This window comes from Crocodylus siamensis, chromosome 1 (assembly GCF_052110815.1).
Source record: "Crocodylus siamensis isolate JL-2025a chromosome 1, ASM5211081v1, whole genome shotgun sequence".
Classification (NCBI taxonomy): Eukaryota; Metazoa; Chordata; order Crocodylia; family Crocodylidae; genus Crocodylus; species Crocodylus siamensis.
This window is the reverse complement of record NC_143395.1, coordinates 71369794-71390728: the sequence shown is the minus strand read 5'-3', so window position 1 is coordinate 71390728 and position 20935 is coordinate 71369794. Positions and strand designations below refer to the sequence as shown.

The 20935-nt window shown below is 43.2% G+C and overlaps 1 protein-coding gene across 3 annotated transcripts in view; it reads left to right on the top strand.

The window, feature by feature from the left end:
• Positions 1-20311, top strand: part of GABRR1 (gamma-aminobutyric acid type A receptor subunit rho1) — a 74663-nt gene extending 54352 nt beyond the window's left edge. For all 3 annotated transcript variants that reach the window (XM_090031409.1, XM_090031407.1, XM_090031408.1), the window contains 6 exons: positions 5819-6042; positions 13965-14047; positions 15050-15190; positions 16482-16634; positions 19059-19255; positions 20024-20311. In XM_090031409.1, the coding sequence (XP_089887535.1) occupies positions 5819-6042; positions 13965-14047; positions 15050-15190; positions 16482-16634; positions 19059-19255; positions 20024-20311 (1086 nt within the window). The remainder of the gene's footprint in view (positions 1-5818; positions 6043-13964; positions 14048-15049; positions 15191-16481; positions 16635-19058; positions 19256-20023) is intronic.
• Positions 20312-20935: the final 624 nt, after the last annotated feature.

Here is a 20935-nt window from a genome sequence, read left to right as displayed (position 1 = left end):
CTTGTGATATGTTATAGCCGGCTGGCTTAGAGCTTTGTGGAGTTGCTATCGTTACACCGGAGGACTGGGCGAGGCTGTAGGGGTGGAGGAGGCCTCGGCAGGAGCTCCCCAGTAAGGTGGGGGAGTTCCTGGCACCACGGAGGGTGCCGTGTTGTGGGGTTGTCCTGACCCCAGCCCATTGGGGCGACTTTGGGAAGAGCCTAGTAGAGGCGGAAGCCCAGTAGGGTGTGGGCCCAGGAAGGTGGGTCTAAGCAGTAGGGGGTCCCGACCCCAGCCCAGTGTGGGCACTACTGGGACAGGCCCCAATTGGAAGTCCCAATTGGGAGGAGCCCCAGTGGGGCGTAGGCCTGAGTCGGGCATAGACAGGCCTGAGTGCAGGCGGGGTGTGCAAGAGGCACGACCACAGGCCTGAGTGTGGGCGGGGAGCGCAAGAGGTGCGAGCAAGGGCCCCAGTGGGGGCATAGAAGGCCTGAGTGCGGGCAGTGGAGCGCAAGAGGTGTGATCACAGGCCCCAGTGCGGGCATAGAAGGCCCCAGTGCGGGCAGAGAGCATGAGAGGCGCAGGTACAGGCCCGAGTGCGGGCATAGAGACCACGGGGAGCGCAGAATAGGCCGGTATGTGAGCGGCCGCGGGACATGGGGGAAGCAGGCCCAAGCAGGGCACTGCCTGGAAGTTACGAAGCCCTGAGTGGGGCATAAGCCCATAGAGAAGTCCGAGCTGGGCGAGAGGGGCACAGTCAGAGAGCTGCCCCAGGAGGGGGCGCGTGTATTGAGTTGGCCCCGGGAGAGGACCAGCACAGGGACTAGAACCAAAATCCCGGCATAGTAAGATCAGCCCCATGCCAAGAAGGGTAGGAAGGCAGCCTCCACTGACAACACTAAGATCAAAGATGTGGTGGGCAAGATAGAGGGTGCATTCAAAGCCCAGGTTGGCGCTGTAGGCAAGGGCACTAGGGGAGGTCACGGCACCCCTAAGGACCGTCCTGCCACAGCGACCCATAGTGCTAGTACAGGCCTTTGGCCTTGGATGAATTTATGTCAGAGTTTCGTTTCGTCTTTAAACTCTCACCCACTACCTACAAGTAATTACATTCACTTGGTAAACTTTAAAATTTAACAGAACTGCTGAAATGTTATTATTTGTCCCATTACTTTACTTGTTAAACCAGCTATTCCCTTTTCTCCACCAAAAAAATCACCTCTTGGGAATAAGATATGGTGTACAAAGGAGATTTTCTAAAAAAGATTACTGAAATAAATTAATTGCATGCAATAGCATGCTCTATGGAAAGTGCAAGAGAAGGACACCAAAAATGCAATATTCAGGCCTGGATCAGAGCTTTTCAGGCTTCTAGATTTAGAGTAGAAAAGCTATTAGAAATACTTAAGCTTTTCTTTCATTTACTTAGGGAAAAATCCTTTTGCAGAAAGAAAAAGTTCAAGCATTTCATTCTCCTAAAGATCTTATTTGGAAGCTTTTGATGATTTCATAAAAATGTAAAAAAAAGCCATCTGCATTCTCCCATCTTTAAAGTAATCAAATGAACCGTGTGACAGAAAAGCCCTTTTGCCTGACTTGGTCCTGTCTCCAGTTTCAAACACAGCTTTGTGTCAGCACAGTTAGCAGTACCTAATTAACAGCTTTCAGGCCTTTCCCGACTGGAGAACAAGCAGCTTTGTTTAGTCTCTGGGGCCAGTTGTGCTCCCAGTGACCTCGGTGACAGCACTCCCACAGACGTCAATGGAAGCATCACTGGTCCTATGTCAGCGAATTCTCTTAAGGCTGACGTCTGACGGCATGGGGTTTCTGAGACAGTCTGTCAGTCAAAAGGGATTTTTCATTCTTTGCTTGAATCAACAAACAAAAAAAGGAGTCATCCACCCTTTTAACCGGATTTTTTATGCTTCAGGATTTCTGAGGATTTTTTGACCTGATTTTTTTTTTTTCTTCTTCCCTTTGCAATTAACACCTCCCTTGCCACTCAATGCCTGGCTGAACTAAATCCCACATTTTAGCCCATAAAGAATTTTAGAATTTTGGGGGTTGACAATACTGAAAAACGTCAGATTAAAAAAATCAGATTTGCCCCAATACTATGAAAAGTAAAAAAAAAAAGATTATATCAGGCTTATATTTTGTCTTTTCATGTGTGAACTACCTGCCTGCTGTTGCAAGGTAGATATAGCAACTACAGTATTGCCAACTCTTCCCACATGTACACAATACAGTGAAATGGGCCTCCAGTTTTGCTTCCAAAGAGAGGGAATGGTTGGAATCCAGCCTGCTCTCTAGGGCAGTGTTTCCTAAACTTTTGATATCTGGGGGACACATGTTTTCTAGATTAAAAATGGTGACACTTAATTCTTACACCCAAAAAGATATATATTTTACATAGGTTGGAACATATATATATGTAAGACTTACACAGTGGTATCCAATTTTTTGACCCCATGGGCTGGATGAGCAGTGCCAAGTTGGTCTGCAGGCTGGATCTGGTCCATGGGCCCAATGCAGTAGCACAGAGCTTGCAAATTTGGCAGCAGATGAACAGTAGCAGTTTTAGTTGCCACTGCTCTCCCACCACCAAATCTGGACCTGTGGAAAGCCCTGTAGGCCAAATGATATGGCTTCACAGGCTGGATCTGACATTAATAAAGTATTTATTTTCATGGCACACTTTTGCCACTCTCATTGCACAATAGCATGCCACAGCACTGCTCTAGGCAATCTCTGCAGCTTTGAGCCTCCTGTGGGCCTCATGAGGTCCACAGTTCCTCTGAGATCCTCATTCCCAGTTTCTTGTTCCTACCCACTGCAGAGGTTGAAACAGTGGAATGCTTCTCTCATAGCCCACAAAAGACTGGTTCAGAGTGAGGCATTTGACTGTGTTGTTTAAGCCCCAAATCCCAGTCATGTAATTATTTAAGAATTTCAGCTTCCAAAGCCTTGGGTAAGAAATCTTCCATGTTGCTGGGTTTTTGGTTGTAGCTGTGTTGGTCTAAGGACATAGGCAGGCAAGGTCCTTTGGGTAGATGTGATATCTTTTATCTTTTTTAGACGAAATGAGTAGTTGGGGGGGAAAAAACTGAGTTAGTTTCTTTCCTCCTTTCCCTGCTCTACCTTTTGTTTTCCTAATTTCCACCTATTTACATTCTCACTGACATCCTATCACACTTTTAGCTTCTTTCATTCCTTGGAGTCTCAGAACAGCAGAGACTTCCTATGCCCAAAGAAGGGTGATTGCACCTGAAAGTGTTCAATTTTTTCCCCCAACTACTCAGTTGGTCTAATAAAAAATATTGCATCTACCCAAAGAACCTTGCCTGCCTTGAGGGTAAGAAAAGCATTCAAAGTCAATTTTAGCTATTAGTGAAACAACAGTGAAAGAGATTTATACTTTTATTATTGGTTCTTGTATTTTTAATGTGGGTAGAATTATATAAGAAGTAAAATGACATTGTTTGGTTTTGGAGCTAATGTCAGCCAAATACACTTTTTCTCAGTACATTCAATCTAAGTTTTAAAAGTCAAACTAAGTTTTATTTTGTTCCTACTTTTTAATTATTTGCCATAAAATTTGCAAAAAAATAATAGAAGGCATCTTGGGTGCCTCTTAGGATGATACAATTCAGAAACTTCTTGTCCAATTCTCTTCTAATTGAGTATAAAATTTTATCTTGGGCAAGATCTTGACACTAAAAATGTCTTTTTGTGGATTTGTTTCATCTGAGGGGAACATTGGAGAGGAAGAAAAATCAGGTCGTAACTAGAGACTTTAAAACTTGGTTGCAAACATAAAACTGTTGAGGGTATAATGCTATGCCCTAGTACTATTCAACTGCATCCACAAATGGGTCTGTTCATGCATAAAACGTGGGCTTCAACATTAGGTTCTGCCTGCAAAATAAAACAAACATATTATTGCTAAAATGAAATAACCTTGCTAGAATTCAAAGAAAAAGTTTTCTTAAAACCAGTTTTTTAAAGCATATGTAAGTGGGGGAGGACAGGGGACCTGAAATAAAACTACTTAGACCAGAAGATGAGGAAGGAGCTTCCTGGTTACTAAGGATGAGAACCTCCAACTGATGTATTGTAAGATGAAAAATACTGACAGTGACCCTCAATTCACTTTCATAGATCAAGGTTAATAAATAATCTCTGCTGTATTACTCAGGGGAAACCAGATATTCTGATATTGCAAAAAGATCCCCCCAAAAGTTCTAAGATAATGTCCAAATATTGCAGTGCTGAGAATTCCTTGATTGTGTGTCACAGAAGATTATTTGATCTTACTAGACACCCACAAGGCAACTGGGCTCCCCTCAGAGAAACATATATAGGGACCTACCTAACTCGCAGAAAGACAACAGGTTTTTCACAGCCTGCTTGTGGCGCACAGAGCCAATTTCATGGGTATTTTGCAGCAGCCCCACCTCTCACTGCTGATTGGTGGAGGAGCCCCAGTGCCCTGCTCCTCACCACTGATTGGTGGATGGTGCCTTGACTCAGTCTATGTCATTAGTGCATTTTTTTGGGCTTATTATTGCATAGGAAATCACGGCCAATGCCAGATTTCCTGGTGATCATGTTAATTGTGGACAACTGTTTTTTCACAGTTTTCATGAAATCTGCAAAACCATGATTTAGGCAGGTCCCTAAACATATATAGTCACACAGCAAGATACCAACCTTACAAACACTTATGCACATGCTTAATTTAAGAGACCTGAGGAACCTTTGGTATTAGTGAGATGCTTACCTTCTAAGAATGAAATAGCAGGGTAAGGACTTGCAAGAGCAAGGTGAAAGAAGAGAGAGACAGAGCATCTCAGATCAAGCAGAAACTGGACCTTACAAAAAAACACCATGCGGGGTAAAGGCTAAAACAGAAAATCATAGCTCAAAGGGGCAGCAAGAAAACGAGGGAAAATCAGTGGTACTAGGTGCAGCTTGTGAATGCTGTGATGCTGGGGCAGATGGAGCATCCCACAGGAGCATGGGGAGGGCCCTCCACTGGGGACCACATGGGGGGGTCCTCCCACATCCCCCCCCAGCTCAATCCTCCTGTATGCCCCCCAGACCCAGGAGGCACCAGTCACCGAACTAGGGGAGGTGTGGGGAGGGGCCCCAGCGCACTCCCCGGCAGACCTGGAAGTGGATTGGAAGTGCTTCTGGTCCACATCTAGGTCTGCTGCCAAGCATGCTAGAGAGCACCCCATGCTCGTGTGGCTATGGGATGCTCCATGCACCCCAGCATCGCAGCACTCACGAGCTGCCTGCTACCTAGAGGTATGTAGAAAAAACATTTAACGCTGTGTCTGTGTCCAAATCTCCAAATCTTTTCGAATCTCTCCAAATCGATTCAGAGGATTCTGGCTCGATTCAGAGAGATTAAAGGGTCTCCTGACTCAATTTGGATTCGGAGATTCAGCTCCTGAATCGGACCAAATTGAATCAGGCACTGAAGCTTTGCACAGCCCTACTATCTAGAGGTAGATTTTCCATTTAGAATTGGATTTTCCATTTGGATGATCTTTGATTTCTAAAATAAATAAGTCTCTTTAATAAATATTGGGTCTTAGGTCATCTGGTTTCCAACAGTTTAAGGAATGGGAGTGACATCAGTGGGACAAGATGTAGTGTTTAACATGTAGTCATGTTGACATGTAACAAGTGTGAAGGAAGGCCTGAAAATTGCTATTCCAACTGAAACCGGTGCATACATATTTACATATGCATACTTGTTTACACAGCTAATCGCTGTGAAATGCTCTTCCCAAAGAATAAATCACAATGTGAAACCTTTTTCTTTCAGGATTTTACTATGACCCTGTATCTCAGGCACTACTGGAAAGATGAAAGACTGTCCTTCCCAAGTACCAACAATCAAAGCATGACATTTGATGGCAGACTAGTGAAAAAGATCTGGGTCCCTGACATGTTCTTTGTACATTCCAAGCGCTCCTTTATCCATGATACCACGACTGATAATGTCATGCTGCGGGTCCAGCCCGATGGAAAGGTGCTTTATAGCCTCAGGTAAAGTTGTTCTCACCCATGATAGTGATATTAGTGGAATCAGAGTAAAAGCACTTTAAATCATTTCCATTATTTTATTAGATACAGCTGTGCTCTTCTTGACTTAAACAGTTTATTCATTTCCTCCAATGACTGTTGCTTGTAAAGTCTTGCAGTAAGGACCAGAACCTGGGTTCCCTCAACCCCACAATGAATCCCAGAAGCATTACGCTATAGTTAGGCTTCTGCTTGCTCTTATTGTTGTTGTCTAAAGAAACTTGAATTCTCTTCTGCCCAGTGGACTAGCTTCCCCATCTCGAGTAGCCTGCAGCCCAGCAGTTAGAGCACTCTGCAAGTGAGATGGACAGGTGTTTGTATTTACTAAGACAGACAAAGGAACCGAACACTGGTCTCCCACATCCTGGGTGAGAGCTCTGACCACAGAACTGTCGGATAAGGAATAGCAGGTGGAGCACCAGCACCCACAGCTCTATTTTAAAAGGAAGTGGTGGGCATTGTGACACATTGTGTGCAGAGCCCAATCTGTTAGTTATACTTTGAAAAACACCTCCCACATCAAGACCTTCTGAGGACATAGTGAGGGACTACCTATGTACAGAATCCTGATTGGGCATAAACGTGAGCTGTTCAGCTGTTCGAGAACTTCAGCCACTTAAGGAACTTGTGTCAAAACCTGAGGAGCTTATGGAGTTTAGCTGTCCCTTCACTCTAGATGTGCCTAAACAGGACTTTCAAGGTTGCAGTTTTAGACTTCGGGGGAAATTGGGTGCCTAAATCCAGCTTCAGGGATCTGTAGTTATGACTACACTGTACACTTACCTCAGCAGTGGAGCTCTCAAGCATAGAATCATAGCATTGGAGAGAAGTAGGGCTGGAAGAGACCTCCACAGGCCATCTAGCCTAGGGTTATCGTATTTCCAGTTCCAAAAAAGAGGACACCTGTCATGTGTGATTGGTGGGGAGGAGGGGGGCAGTGATATGCTGGTGCGCTGCCCTTGCCCATTCTGTTGCCCCTCACTCCCAAGCCACAGCCCACCAGCCAGCCCTGTTGCTGCCCCTCACTCCCGACCTGCAGTACCCTGTCCCCCAGGGCCATTCTGGTGTTCTTCACTCCCGACGCACAGCCCCCTGGCATTGCCAGTGCCCCACACTCCTGACTCTCCCCCCACCCCAGCTCCCCTCACTCCTAAGCCACAATACCCCCAGCCCTGCTGGTGCCCCTCCCTCTCAATCCACTGCTCCCCAGCACTGCCAGTTCTCTGCACTCTCAACGCAGTGTCCCCTGCCTCCTCTTGTTCCCCTTACTCCCGAGCCGCAGGCCTCCCAGCCTTTCCAGGGCCCTTCGCTCCCAACCCACATCCCCCTGCTCCCCACGTCTCTTGGCTGGCCTGTCCCTATGAGCAAGGGCACTGGCCCTGGTGCCAGCAGCCAGGCCACACAGCTCCATGCTGCCACCAAAGCCCCCCCCCCCCCGCCTTCCCTGCTGGAGAGTCGGGTGCCTCCCCACCACCTCCCCTGCCCTGCTGCAGCACTGGTGCCCGGACAGTTTCCCACAGCCCTGCCACGCACCCACCCTTCCACATACCCTGCCACACATACACCTGCACATTCTCCTTCCCATCCAGACAGTCCCTAAGCCCTAGTCCTCCAACCTCTTCCCCCCACAGACTTACCTGTATCCAACTGCTGGGGCTGCTCCCATCACTCTGCCTGTTTGCATCCTGCCTCCATACACCCTCCCCACACTTCCCCCGGCTGCAAAAAGCCCCTTACTAGGGCAAGCCAGAAGTGCTGGGAAAATCTTCAAATCTGAGCTGACCAAAATGCTGGATTTGATCCCTTCCAGCCCTACTTCTCTCCAAAATTTGATCATATTTAAAAAAAACTGCCTAGGAGGAGATCAGAAGATCCAAAAAGAGGGAACGTCTGAGAAAACACGGACATATGGTAATCCTAATCTAGTCTAAACCCCTGCCTGAGGCAGAATCATCCCTATCCAACCCATGCCATACAACTATAATCTAAACCAGGGGCAGCCCGCAACTGACTCCATTTCCTAGCAGCCCCTGCTTGTGTCGCTATGGCTGGTTTCCATGGAGACCCCAAGTGCAGTAGGGCTGGGACAGGGTGGGGCCAGGGTTTCCATGGAGACCAGCCCGAGCAGTGTTGGCAGAGCAGGGAGCTGGGCTGGGGCTAGGGCTAGGGCTAGGGCCAGAGCCGGAGCCTGGGCCAGGGCCAGGATCTTGCAACAGTGAGAGCGCTGGCCAGAGCCAAGGAAGACCTGCAACCCACTGCCCATATGCCCCAGGCAAGGACGTACAGGCAGTGGATCGTGGCTCTAGACCACACTGTCACTGCTGCAGAATCCCAGCCCCAGCCCTGGAGCAGCTTCCTGCCCAACTGTGTGCCCTACCAGCGCAGCCTGGGCCAGTCTCCATGGAAACTGTGGCCCCACACTGTTACAGTCCTGCTGCTCCATGGGAACTGGCCACAGTGATGTGGGCAAGCGCTGCTGAGAAATGAAGTCTGGTCACTGGCTGGGTGGGCCATTTTGACTGGGTGGGCCACTTTGCCCACCCCTGTTCTAAACTCTGCATAACACTACTCTCAACCCTAACACAAAACAGGTACCTAACACCCTAACCTGCCACATAAAGCTGGGGAACCACAACAGCCAGTGTCCAGCTTCTATGAAATGTTGTCAATATACACTCAAGAGGTCCTGGGTAGAGGGCCACAGCCCCTGCTACAGAAGGCAGCAAAACCCCCCACAGTCTGCACCAATCTGACCATGGGATAAATTTCCTTCCTGACCCCATATATGGCAATCAGTCTGACCCTAAGCAGAGGGGCAAGACCCCCTAGCCAGGAACCTCTGGCTTTGGTCCCAGCAGGAGTAATGGGACACCCCAGTCAAAATACCCAGCTTTGGATGTAGCCAACACCCAGTGCTTTGAGGAAAGCTTAAAAACACCTTGACACATGGCAGAAAGAGTGGGGCAGGGGGAGGGGGCAACTAGTAAAGCCCTGGAACATGGGAAAGACCCATGGTAGAAAATAGGCATAGATCATCACTGACCAGTGGCTGTCCAACCTCTTCTTGAACACCTCCAGTGATGAAGAGTCCACAGCTTCCTAGGCAGTAAATTCTATCGCCTCACTATTCTCACAGTGAAGAAGATTTTCTGGATACCCAACCTAAACTTACTTTGCTGCAACTTAAAACCATTGGTCCACATTCTCCTCTCTGCAGTAACAGAGAAAAGGTGCTTTTCCTCTTCTTTATGCTGGTCCTTCAAGTATTTGAAGACTGCTATCATGTTCCCTCTTAAGCACCTTTTCCACATGCTGAACCTGCCTAGCTCCTTCAGTCTTTCCTCATATGACCTGTTTTCCAAGCCCTTGATTATCTTTGTTGCCCGCCTCTGGATCTTCTCTAACTTCTCCACATCATTTGTAAAATGTGGAGCCCAGAACTACAAACTGTACTCCAGGTACTCCAACTGAAGCCTAACTAGTGTTGAGTAGAGAGGCACTATCACCTTCTGCACCTTGTGCCTATTACTTGTATTGGGGCATCCCAAAACTGCATTTACCTTTTGTGTGGCTGTATCACACTACCAAGACTCTCAATTCCTTTTCCATAGTGCTACCATCCAGCCAGGTGTCCCCAGTTTTGTATTTTTTTGTTATTATTCCTCCAAGGTATAGCGCCTTGCATTTGTCTGCACTGAACTTCATTCTGCTAGCTCTAGCCCAACTTTCCAATCTTCTAAATTGTGCTCGTATCCTCCAGCTTATATACAATCCTTCCCAGTTTTATGTCATCTGCAAACTTGCTCAAGAAACTTTCTATGCCAGCGTCCAAATCATTAATAAACACGCTGAACAGCATCAGGCTCAAGACAGACTCTGATGGGACTCCACTCAAAACCTCCTGCCAATATGACATGGACACATAATAATTACCCTTTGCTTGCAGCTATTGAGCCAGTTACCTATTCACCTTACAGTAGTTTTGTCTAGCCCATGTTTCTCCAGTTTGTTTATGATGGTCAAAAGCCTTGCTGATGTCCAGATACACTATATCCACAGCACTCCCTTCACCCACCCAAGTAGTTACTTTATTGAAAAAGGAGATCAAGTTTATTTGGCAGGATTAGTTCTTAGTAAATCCATGCTACTCGTGATCAACCTTTCCTCTGTCACGTGCTTTCAAATGGCTTTCCTTTGGATATTGTCTAGTACCTTCCCAGGTCCTCCTTTCTGCCTTTTTTAAAGAGTGGGACTACACTGGCCCTTTTCCAGCACTCTGCCATGCTACTGTGCCATGCTGCCTCCTCAACCAGAAGCAGCATACCCACATCTGTGCAGGGCTGTGGGTGGGTGAAATAGCACTTCTGAATGACAGTGCCAGTTGGCTTTCCCTCTGCTTAACTCACCTACAGTACCTACAGTAAACAACTATGCTGCTTCTGGTTTAGGAGGCAATTTGCCTGGAAGTAGTAACATAACTGTGCAGGGGTATGAGACGCAAGAGGGCCACCAGCCCCTAGTGCCAACTTAAAGGGGATGCTGAAACAGTTTGAAACTTGTTAGTTAGGAACCTCTGCCTAGAAGAGTGGCCAGCATGCAGGAGCCATTAAAGAGGATAGGTAGCTTGCTGATTAGACACAGCCTAACTTCATATTTTGGTTCTGACCTCAAATCTTTTATTAGCAATGGTCTTAGCCTGACAAGGATTCATATATGAAACAGGAGACTTAGTAGCAAACTGGAAGATACCTCACCATAAATCTGAAGATAGCATTATGCCTAATCCGTCGATTTGTGACTAAGCCAATAATTAGTGCTTCTGTCTGTCTTGGCTTTAGTTTCGTCAAGTCGTAGAACAGATATTGTCAGATGACTAAGAAATTAGCTGTTAAAAGAAAATTTCTTTTTACCACTCTGATCCAAAAATAACATTAGTAGAGTCATGGTATCATTGAAAATGAGGGTTGAAAGGAACCTCAAGAGGCCATCTAATGCAACTCCCTGCTCAAAGTAGTGACTTGGTCATCCCAGCCAAGGCTTTGTCTAGCTGGGTCTTAAAATCTCCATGGTGGAGACTCCACAACCTTTCCGGGTAACCTGTTCCAGTGCTCCACCACCCTTCTCTTGAGAAAGTTTTTCTTACTATCTAACCTAAACTTCCTGTCTTACAACTTAAAACCATTGCTCCTTGTTCTGTTATCTGCCACCCAGGGAAAAGTTGAACTCCATCCTCTTTGTAACCAGCCTTCAGGTAGTTGAAGGCTGTTATTAAATGCCCTCTCAGTCTTCTCTTCTCTAGTTCCCTCAGCCTCTTCTCATAAATCATGTGTCACAAACCTGACCATTTGTGTTGCCCCCCCAATAGACTCTCTCCAGTATCACCTACTTTTCTATAGAAGTGCAGACTACATAAATAATCAAAATGGATGCAGGCAGTCAACATACCCCTGAAGCATGCTTCACAAACAAGGAGAAGCTGGCAAATCTCTCTTTCATGGGACCGCCACCAAGTAGCACAGTAGATGTAATTTAAACCATACCAGACTAAACAATGAAAATGCTTATATCTGCAGTTATTATTTAAGCAATGATACCAAAATTAGTGCAGTCTTTGCATTATGGTAAAGCCTAAATATGCAAGATAAATCTAGAATTGATCATTAATAATTTCCCCAATGCCTTTGACAAAAAACATAATTTGAAAACTGATAAAAATCCAAAAGCTAATATACCATCTAAAATGCTTTGGCTACTAATACTGACTATACCTGGCAAAAACTGAATCTAAAGGGCACGTTATGAATCTCTTTTCATTCATCTTGAGAAAAAGTCTTTGTCAACAAGTATTTTTGCTGCCTCGAAAGTATCCAAGAAGCTTGAAGTCTAGGTAATGACATACACATGACTCATACACAATTTAGAAAGGTTTATTCACAACTAACAAATTTTTGTAATTCCATTATGTTTCCTATAGTACCCACAACATGAGCATGTTGGGTATGTTGCAAACACTTAAGGAAGATTGATAATATGTAAGAACAATGCAATTAAAATGAAAGGCATTTAATAAAAAAGTCTAGAGATGAACTTTAACTGAAACTTTGGGTTTGGACTGAAGTTCTGAAGTATTTATTTCAAGAGTATGGCAAAATGTGAAAGCAAACTCTTTGATCCACATGCTATCAGATTTGATGGTTTAAAACACAGACTTTAATCTGAACTTTCTCAGATTTCTTTGTGCTTGGACTTGACTCATCACTATAAAGATGATATAGCAACTCTTATCAGCCAGGTGGCATGTGCATTTATACTCAAAGCAAAACTAGAAGGGAAGTAGGACAAGGAGGGAAGGGGAATTACACTTTAAAAATAAAATATGCTATTAAGATGGTTTCTTATCATCACTCTGATCCTATATCTTTATGTATGATGCCCTTTAGCTGTTTCTGACTTTGTAAGACAGTCTTCATTCTTTGGACAACACAACTGTCTTTTCATCTGTGTTTAGAAACCACCTGTCCATACCTTTGGTAGCACCACAATCTAAGAAGGAAATGGAAGCAAAACCTTTTCATTCAGGGTGTAACAAACATTAATTACATCAATGGAGGTATGGACATAAGTAAGGGCTGCAAACACAAGCATTTGCAGAATCAGACTATTTTTCTTCCACAGTCATGTAACCATGGGCTGTCTTTAATTTCATTATAATTTATTGCTTGTTTTCTCATTGTAACCTGTAAATTATTTCTGTTCATTTTCTCATAGCTGTAGTCTTTACAAGTTAACCCTACTGATACTTCCTAGATAAACCAGTGCCCTCCTCAAACTGGAATTATTTAGAAAAATAATATTAGAGTTCAGCAAGACCAGAGTTCAATTTTTTGAAAGTCTAGTGTAACTACAAATTCTATCTATGCCCTCTAGTGGATGATATCAGTGTTAGATCACCAGACAGGGAGCATGTTAGTAGGACTGCACAAATGCCCTGAGAAAGTTATGTACTTCATCCACAGCACTGCTTGACAAGTGGAAAGCAGTTGGCAAAGCCATAGATCTTTGCAAAGGAAGCCTTTTTTCCAACACTCTTTTGTCTCATACCAGTAATATGTAGCATTATAAGTTCCTACCCACTTTTCAAACTTTGATTTACTGGATAAAAGTATGTGGATTTACATTTCATGGATAGAACTGCACAGAACCAAAAGTTTCCACTTTCAAGAGAAATTTAAAGATCAGTTCTAGAGTTGCCAGGCTGAATCAACATGGCTGTAAGTTTTGCGAATATGCTTGTGTATGTGTATGCACTTATGGAATAATGATGCAAAGGCATCAGGGTCTTACTTTCATTTTGAAAATAATATCCCAAAATTGAGCTAGACTAGCTCTCAGCAGATAAGCAAACTTTTTTCTTCTTGTACACAGCTATCCCATGTTCCAGAGTTTATTCTTCATATTTAAAATATATCCCCAGTCCTTATAACTATAAAACCCCCCCTTCAGTACATGATTCAGATGTGAACAGCTGCAATGATGTCTGCCTGAGTTTGTAGAGTGCCTGAAACCTCAGATTCGATAGAAGTTAGGTGAATAGGGAGCATTTATGGCTGTATTAACCATTTCACTTTTGGGAAAACACCACACAAAAGATGACTTGTCAAACAACAAAGGTCTGCAGAGCCAATTGCAAATGTTTTCTTGTTTTGCCACTAAATTATGCAGAAAGTGGGATAGTACCAGTACTACTCCCAGTTGAATATATGTAGTTTTTTGAACATCTATAAGTTGAGTGTTTAATTTTAAAAAAAATTGAAGTTTTATTTGTTTTAACATATTTTAGTAGCTTAAGACAATGAATTCGGTTTTGTTTTATTTGTTATTTCTAGGGTCACCGTAACTGCCATGTGCAACATGGATTTCAGTCGTTTCCCCCTGGATACACAAACCTGTTCACTAGAAATTGAAAGCTGTAAGTAAACAGGATGTATATGTAGGCACCCTTATTTGAAAATCTTAGTATAAGTTAACTTTAGGCATGTAAATGTGTTGGCTGCTTCCCAAAGGTGCTGGGGATCTGCATCTTTCAACAAATTAAATAAAAAGTAAAAACTTTCTGTCTCTACTCTCTTTCAGTTAAAATAATCGTAGATGGTTTTTATTTGAAACCTTTTATTACTAGACAAGTATGTTTTTTAAATCAGTGTCTCCACCAAAAATTAGCCTTCTCCTCATATCCCTGTTCATCCTTTACCCAAAATCATTTGAAAGCTGTCATTTGAATACCAAATTTTTAACATTAAAAGGAAATCTCATATATTCCTACTACAGTTCAATCCTAACTAGTAGCAGAATACTAACTAGTATTATTCATGTGTCTTGTTTTTTATGTGGAGTACACAATATGCATGTGATGAAAAAGCAACATCATCATTTCACTTCTTACATGTCATATTCACACTCATCTATGTCTAAGCTATACCTAGCTCTGATGGAGCTTCTTTTTCTATGACCTAAATTTGAATTTTCTGGCTGTCAGACATAGGCATCTTTAAACTATGCACAATTAAAGGGTTTTGCCCTCAAGTTGTTGACAAGTATTTGTAACCTTAAGTCCACTTTAACATGGTTATTTTTGTTAGGAATAACTAACATTGGTCTAAACCATACATTAGATAATAAAATACATTCAATATAAAATTAATACAACAAAAGGAAAGAGGCAGTTACTCTGCACATTTACCTTGACTTTCAGCAAGATATACAATTAAGACATCTTGAAATCAAACTCTAACCAGAACTGTTCTTTACCTCATTACATCCATCACCATATATGACCATTACTAATGCTGGACCAACATGGCAGGAAATCTCTGGTTTATAACATTTTTGAACCTATCTTTAACACATGCCAACTGTAAATTTGTTAATGTTTGATTTAATTGCACTGCAAAGATGTGTCCTGCTTTCCCAGATGCCTACACTGAAGATGATCTCATGCTGTACTGGAAGACTGGGAATGATTCTTTAAAAACAGATGACAGGATATCACTATCACAGTTCCTTATACAGGAGTTCCACACCACCACAAAGCTTGCCTTTTATAGTAGTACAGGTAGGTGAATTTTGCTAGTATTGAACAATCATGGTAGGTTTCGCCTTTCCCCTTCAGATGAGATTCAACTCTGTCACTGCCTGAATAAATGGTCTTGAGTGTGACTCCTTCTGGGCCTGTACAAAACTGCCCTTTAATTGGTCAGAGAGGTCTCTGTCAAATGGTGCAAGGCATTCCCTTCCCCCACAGGTTGAAAAATGGGCAAAGATCATGTCAAATCACCACCTTTGAACTGTTTACCATATTACCCCTTCTGTGCTGTACAACATCTGTTTATGTTGCAACATCAATAATAATTTCTGTATAGGAATCTGCTGCATTCAAACTGGACCACATGATAGCTGGTGATACCTTTGATTAAAATATGGGAAAACAAGGATGCAAAACTAACTGGCAATTTAATATGTATAGCCACATAATTATTAGGCCCACAAAGATAGGGGCCTGGTTCTACAAAACTCCTCTCCATGGAGCTACCTTTAACCTTAGCAAAAATTGACAGAGGAGTTACACAGACTATTTTCCAAATTAGGATGGTCAGGCTTTGCCTACATGGTGAGTTATTCCTGACTCTTGGGAGTTTCTTATTCTGTATTTGCTTAATCCAGTTTGGAGTAATTTCAGTTTGAACGCATCATTCTGGGAGTGTGATGCTACATACACATGATGCTACATCGCCGTAGCAACGCACTACATAGTGTCAGCAGGCAAAAAGCATGATGCCACAGCTATATCACCATGGTGACATGCTCCCTTTGTATAGTGCATTGCTATGGCGATGTAGAGGCTAAAAATAACTGTGCACCATGCAGTTGGCACAGTACAGGCTGTTACTGTGCCATTATTTAGTAGTTCCAAAAGGAAGTACTAAATGACAGTGCAGTAACAACGATGCCACAGCGGCTTGTGTAGATGCACCCTCTTATTCTGAAATAAGAGTACCTACAAAGATGTGATCAGGAAGAGCTATGCTACTTTAAACTGGCACTCTACCTCCATCTGAATGGAAATACCCAGGTATTTGCTCTAAAGCAGAGGCTCCCAAAGTTTCACTTCTGAAGGGCCAGTTCAAAAGGGTGGTGGGCTACAAATGGGCTCACAGGCCATGCTTGGGGAACCCCTGGTCTAAAGAGTTCAATCCTGTGAGGTGCCAAAACTTCAAGAAGTTTGATAAAGATCCACTTTGTTCTGAAAGACAGAAAAAGCTGTGTGATCACTGAAAAATTGCAGTACCATTAGATTGTGATGATCTTAGTGCCACTTCTTTCCTCCACCCCTTTCTGTTATACAGGGTGGTACAATCGCCTGTATATCAACTTCACTTTACGTCGCCACATCTTCTTCTTCTTACTCCAAACCTACTTCCCTGCCACTCTGATGGTCATGCTGTCCTGGGTGTCCTTCTGGATCGATCGCAGAGCAGTACCTGCCAGAGTCCCTTTAGGTAAATAAAAATATTGAAATAGAAAACCCAGCTAAGAACTACATGCTAAAAGGGACCATTTAATCTAAATTAACTCATCAGGCTTAGCATCACCCCTGTGCTACTATACAACTTGAAATTCGGTTACTGCTCACATATGAAAATGGCCTAGGCTGCCTCCACCTGTTCCATATTATCCTAGCATATTAGTAGGTACCCTAAATACCAAGACACACTGAAAAAACAAATGTGAAAGGAAGAGCATGTCCAACTACAGATACCAATAAACTTTACAATTCTAGTGTACTAAAAGGTAAAAAAATGATAGTGATGATCTTCTGTTTAAACATGTAAATGTATTTCCTTTGCTACAAGATGTCTTGTATTATTGGAAATAAACCTGATATTTTGAAAGCAGTGCAAGGGAACTCTCTCCCAGTTTTGCAATGAACTTCATGAAGATGGATCCAGAGGCTTCCATCAAGACCTACTGAAATCAGTGGGGTTTGTTGCAGGATTGTGACCTTGGACAAAAACTTTCCTTTAAAAGTAATGCCTTGAAAGTCTCATCCTTATTGAGTAATTGTTAACATTTCCAACAGACTGAGAACCCAAGCTTGCTTCCACTGAGTTAAGCAAACCAGGACCAGGGCTTTATTTACTTCAAATTAACTTTCCTTACAGAAAATATATGCTAGGCATACAGTAGATATGAATGAATATTTTTGTTGGGAAACAGTTGACATTTATACTAAGGTGTCGCTATCAGATGTCTTGAGACCTAGTTTAAAGTTATAATAATGGAAAATAGAAACTAGACCCAAAGCAACAAAGAAATTAGTCATTTAATTCCTACCAGGTTCTGTAGTAGCTATGGGTATCTTTATACATGCTTTGAGGGTGGAAGGAGGGGGAAACTTTAATTAGAGTGGCTCCAAGAGCTGTTCTAACTAAAGTGCCCACAGTGTCTCATGGATTCAGCGTCCCATGTTTCAGAATGGTGATGGGGACACTTTAACTAAAGCTTGTTGAATGAGCTTTAGATAAGCACCCTTGTCACCATTTTGAACCCTGGGACATTGAATACATGAGACGCAGAGGCTGCTGGAGTGCGCTAATTCCAGCAGACTATTAATTGAGTCTTCTCTGACACGCTGTAATTACAGCACATGTCATTACAGAGCAGCATCCCCACACATCTGCAGACACCCTAAATGCCTAAATACCTTTAGGGAGAGATATATATGATTATCCTGATTTTGTAGATAGGGAACGTATAGTCTGGGCAACCTAACTACAGCCATATTCTCATAGCTTGGCATGCTGAGCAGCACCTTTTTCAATGAAAAGGCTTGCTGGAATCAATGGGATCACTCCCAAAGCAAGGTACTGTTCACCATGACGTAGGTATCAGAACCTGGCCTTTGATCTCTCTGCCTCAAAAGGAACCTCACCTCTGGCACATTCTTGGGAAGCTGCCAGACTAGGCACGGGTTGGTTGTCTTCCAGGACACATTCTTGAAGGATTCAGTTTTCTCACAGCCCTAAGGTCCCAAATGATGGACTCCTTCCTCTGTCAGCCTCAGAGAACTATAGATTTCAAATCATATCCCCAAAATTGTGACTCATACTATCCTTCTACTAGTCCTTCAGTCACAACCCTGGCTTTATCCTCTTGTGAGCTTTCAACAGGCAAGGACAACAATGGGCAACATTTTCTGGTGACTGGCCAGAAAAACCCAGCTCATCAGTGATCCAACACTAAGACCTGGCCATTACTGCTGGCTCTCCCTACCACCGACCCATGGTGAAAGCAAAACTCCCTCCCCCCACTGCAAAATACCAGAGGCCCTCTACCTTCATGGGCTGGGCCATGGGTTGTAGGTTGCCAACTCCATGGGTTGTAGGTTGCCAACTCCTGAAAGATAGTCTCCTACCTCCTCTCTGCAAATGTAATAGAAGCACAGTAAACCATGTTCAGTGTTAGTTTCAAACACTGAACCCAATTATATGGGCAGATCTGTAGGCAGATGGCAAGAAAACAGGCTGGCAAGAACTAGGGAAGTTGAGTGGTGTGCACATATTGCTTAGTTTGTGGCCAAGCTTCGTGATAGAAACTTAATTATTCATAGCATCTAGGCTTTAGTGCTTAACCTCTAATGAATCATCTAGCTCAAATTTAGAACACTACCACAATACCTGCACCGGTGTATTTATGTGGACAGAAGTCAGGTATGAAACAACACTCAAATAAGGATCCAAGTTAACTGTGCAGTGAAGACAAGTCCTTCCTAGTGAAGCCAGGTTAGAAATCAGGGAGTACTGGATCCCACCCAGACAACTAAGGCATACTTTAACCAGGGGGGACAACATACATTTGAAGGATACCCAAGAACTTTAGAATCTAATGTGACTATGTCTAACTGGATGATGGTGTGTTCCTAGGGATAACAACGGTGCTGACCATGTCCACCATCATCACTGGTGTGAATGCCTCAATGCCTCGTGTATCTTACATCAAAGCAGTGGACATTTACCTTTGGGTCAGTTTTGTGTTCGTCTTCTTATCAGTGCTGGAATATGCAGCAGTGAACTACCTTACTACAGTGCAAGAGCGGAAGGAGAGGAAGCTGCGAGACAAGGTGAGATAACTGTCTCCAGTATCATTTTATGCAACAGAAAAATAAAGAGTTTGAAAGTGTGCATTTGCAGTGAAATTCTAAGCTTCCTTGAAAGAACAGAGGAAGTGAAAAAAAAGCAGATGTTAATATAATACTCCTTGTTGGTTTGAAGGCTAGCTACTGTCACCTGGCCCTTAATCTCGCTGAACTAGACATACAAAGAATATTTCTTAGGGGGTGGGGGGAAATCCAGAACAAAACTGAGTTTTAAGCTAGCAACACTTCTTCTGAAACAGAAGTCCCAGGTCCTGCACAGCTCCAGGCAGAGAACACCTGACATCTGGGCCACAGAGCCTGAGAGCTATCTATGCCTTTCTTAGTCTCACAGAACTTTGCATGCTGTTTCAGCACAAGCCATATTTTGCAATTTCTTACTAAATAGACCAAAAAAAATGGGATTTTAGTTTTCGTGCTTTTATATGAAAGATGACAAAGCTGAAGTACAACTTAACAAATCACATCTGATGCAGACCAAGCACCATCCAGGAAATAAATTGCCTTTCCTTACCCCTCTGCAGCCTGGCTCCTCTTCTAGTTTTTGTCACTGCATTTACACCTAGTAAAGGAAGAGAAGCTGCTGCCCTCCCTTCACTCCTGCTGCTCTTCTCCTTTGTCTTCCATGGGTTGTGCCACATTGCTGATGGGAGGCAGAGATAAATTATCTGGTTCAGATACCCAATACAAAATATCTAGGACAACATTCAAACTTGAACGTTCTCTCTTTTACAGCTTCCTTGTACCTGTGGAGTACCTCAACCACGGCCTATGATGATCGATGGAAACTTCAGTGATGGGGACGTGAATGAACTGGGGCACTATGTATCCGAGAATGGTGATAAGCAAGACCGAATGATGGTTCAGCTTTCACTTGGTTCTGAAAGGAGTTCAAACAGGAGGAAAAGTCCAAGATACGTCAGCATGAGGATTGACACCCATGCCATTGACAAATATTCCAGGATAATATTCCCGGGTGCATATATTTTATTTAATTTGATATACTGGTCCATTTTTTCATAAGCATTAGTTATTTCTGTAGTCAATTTCCACACAGTGCTTTGTGTTTGAAATCAGTCTCTCTCATGCTAATAGAAAGAAAATGGAGAAAAAAAATTAATTTGAACACTGTTTAATTAATCCTGTGTTTGATATTTTTATTATATAACTTGCATATGTGTTGCAAACCTCAATGTGCACACTTCAGGTTTGAGCTAAAAGTTAGAATTCACTGCAAATATTTTTATACTTCAGGCTGTACCATGTTCCGTCTTGTGCCTCATGGGCCACTATAAATCTTGAAGAATTATCAACTACCCGTGTGTGGGAAACCTTCGTTTTGTATCTTAGAAACTTTTCCTAAAATCCTGATCCAGCAAATACTTAAGCATGTGGATTAATTCCTGTGTTAAATAGCCCAGTTGAGTTCAACGGCATTACTCATGTCAGGAACATTATACAAATATGAGGGCTGCGCAAAGCTTCGTTCGCTGATTTGATTTGGCAGAGATTTGGCCTGAATCTCCAAATCTGAATTGAATCAGGAGACCCTTTAATCTCCCTGAATGGAATTGGAGAGATTCGATGATTCAGGCATAGACACACAACTTTTAATATTTTTTCTACATACCTCAAGGTATCAGGCAG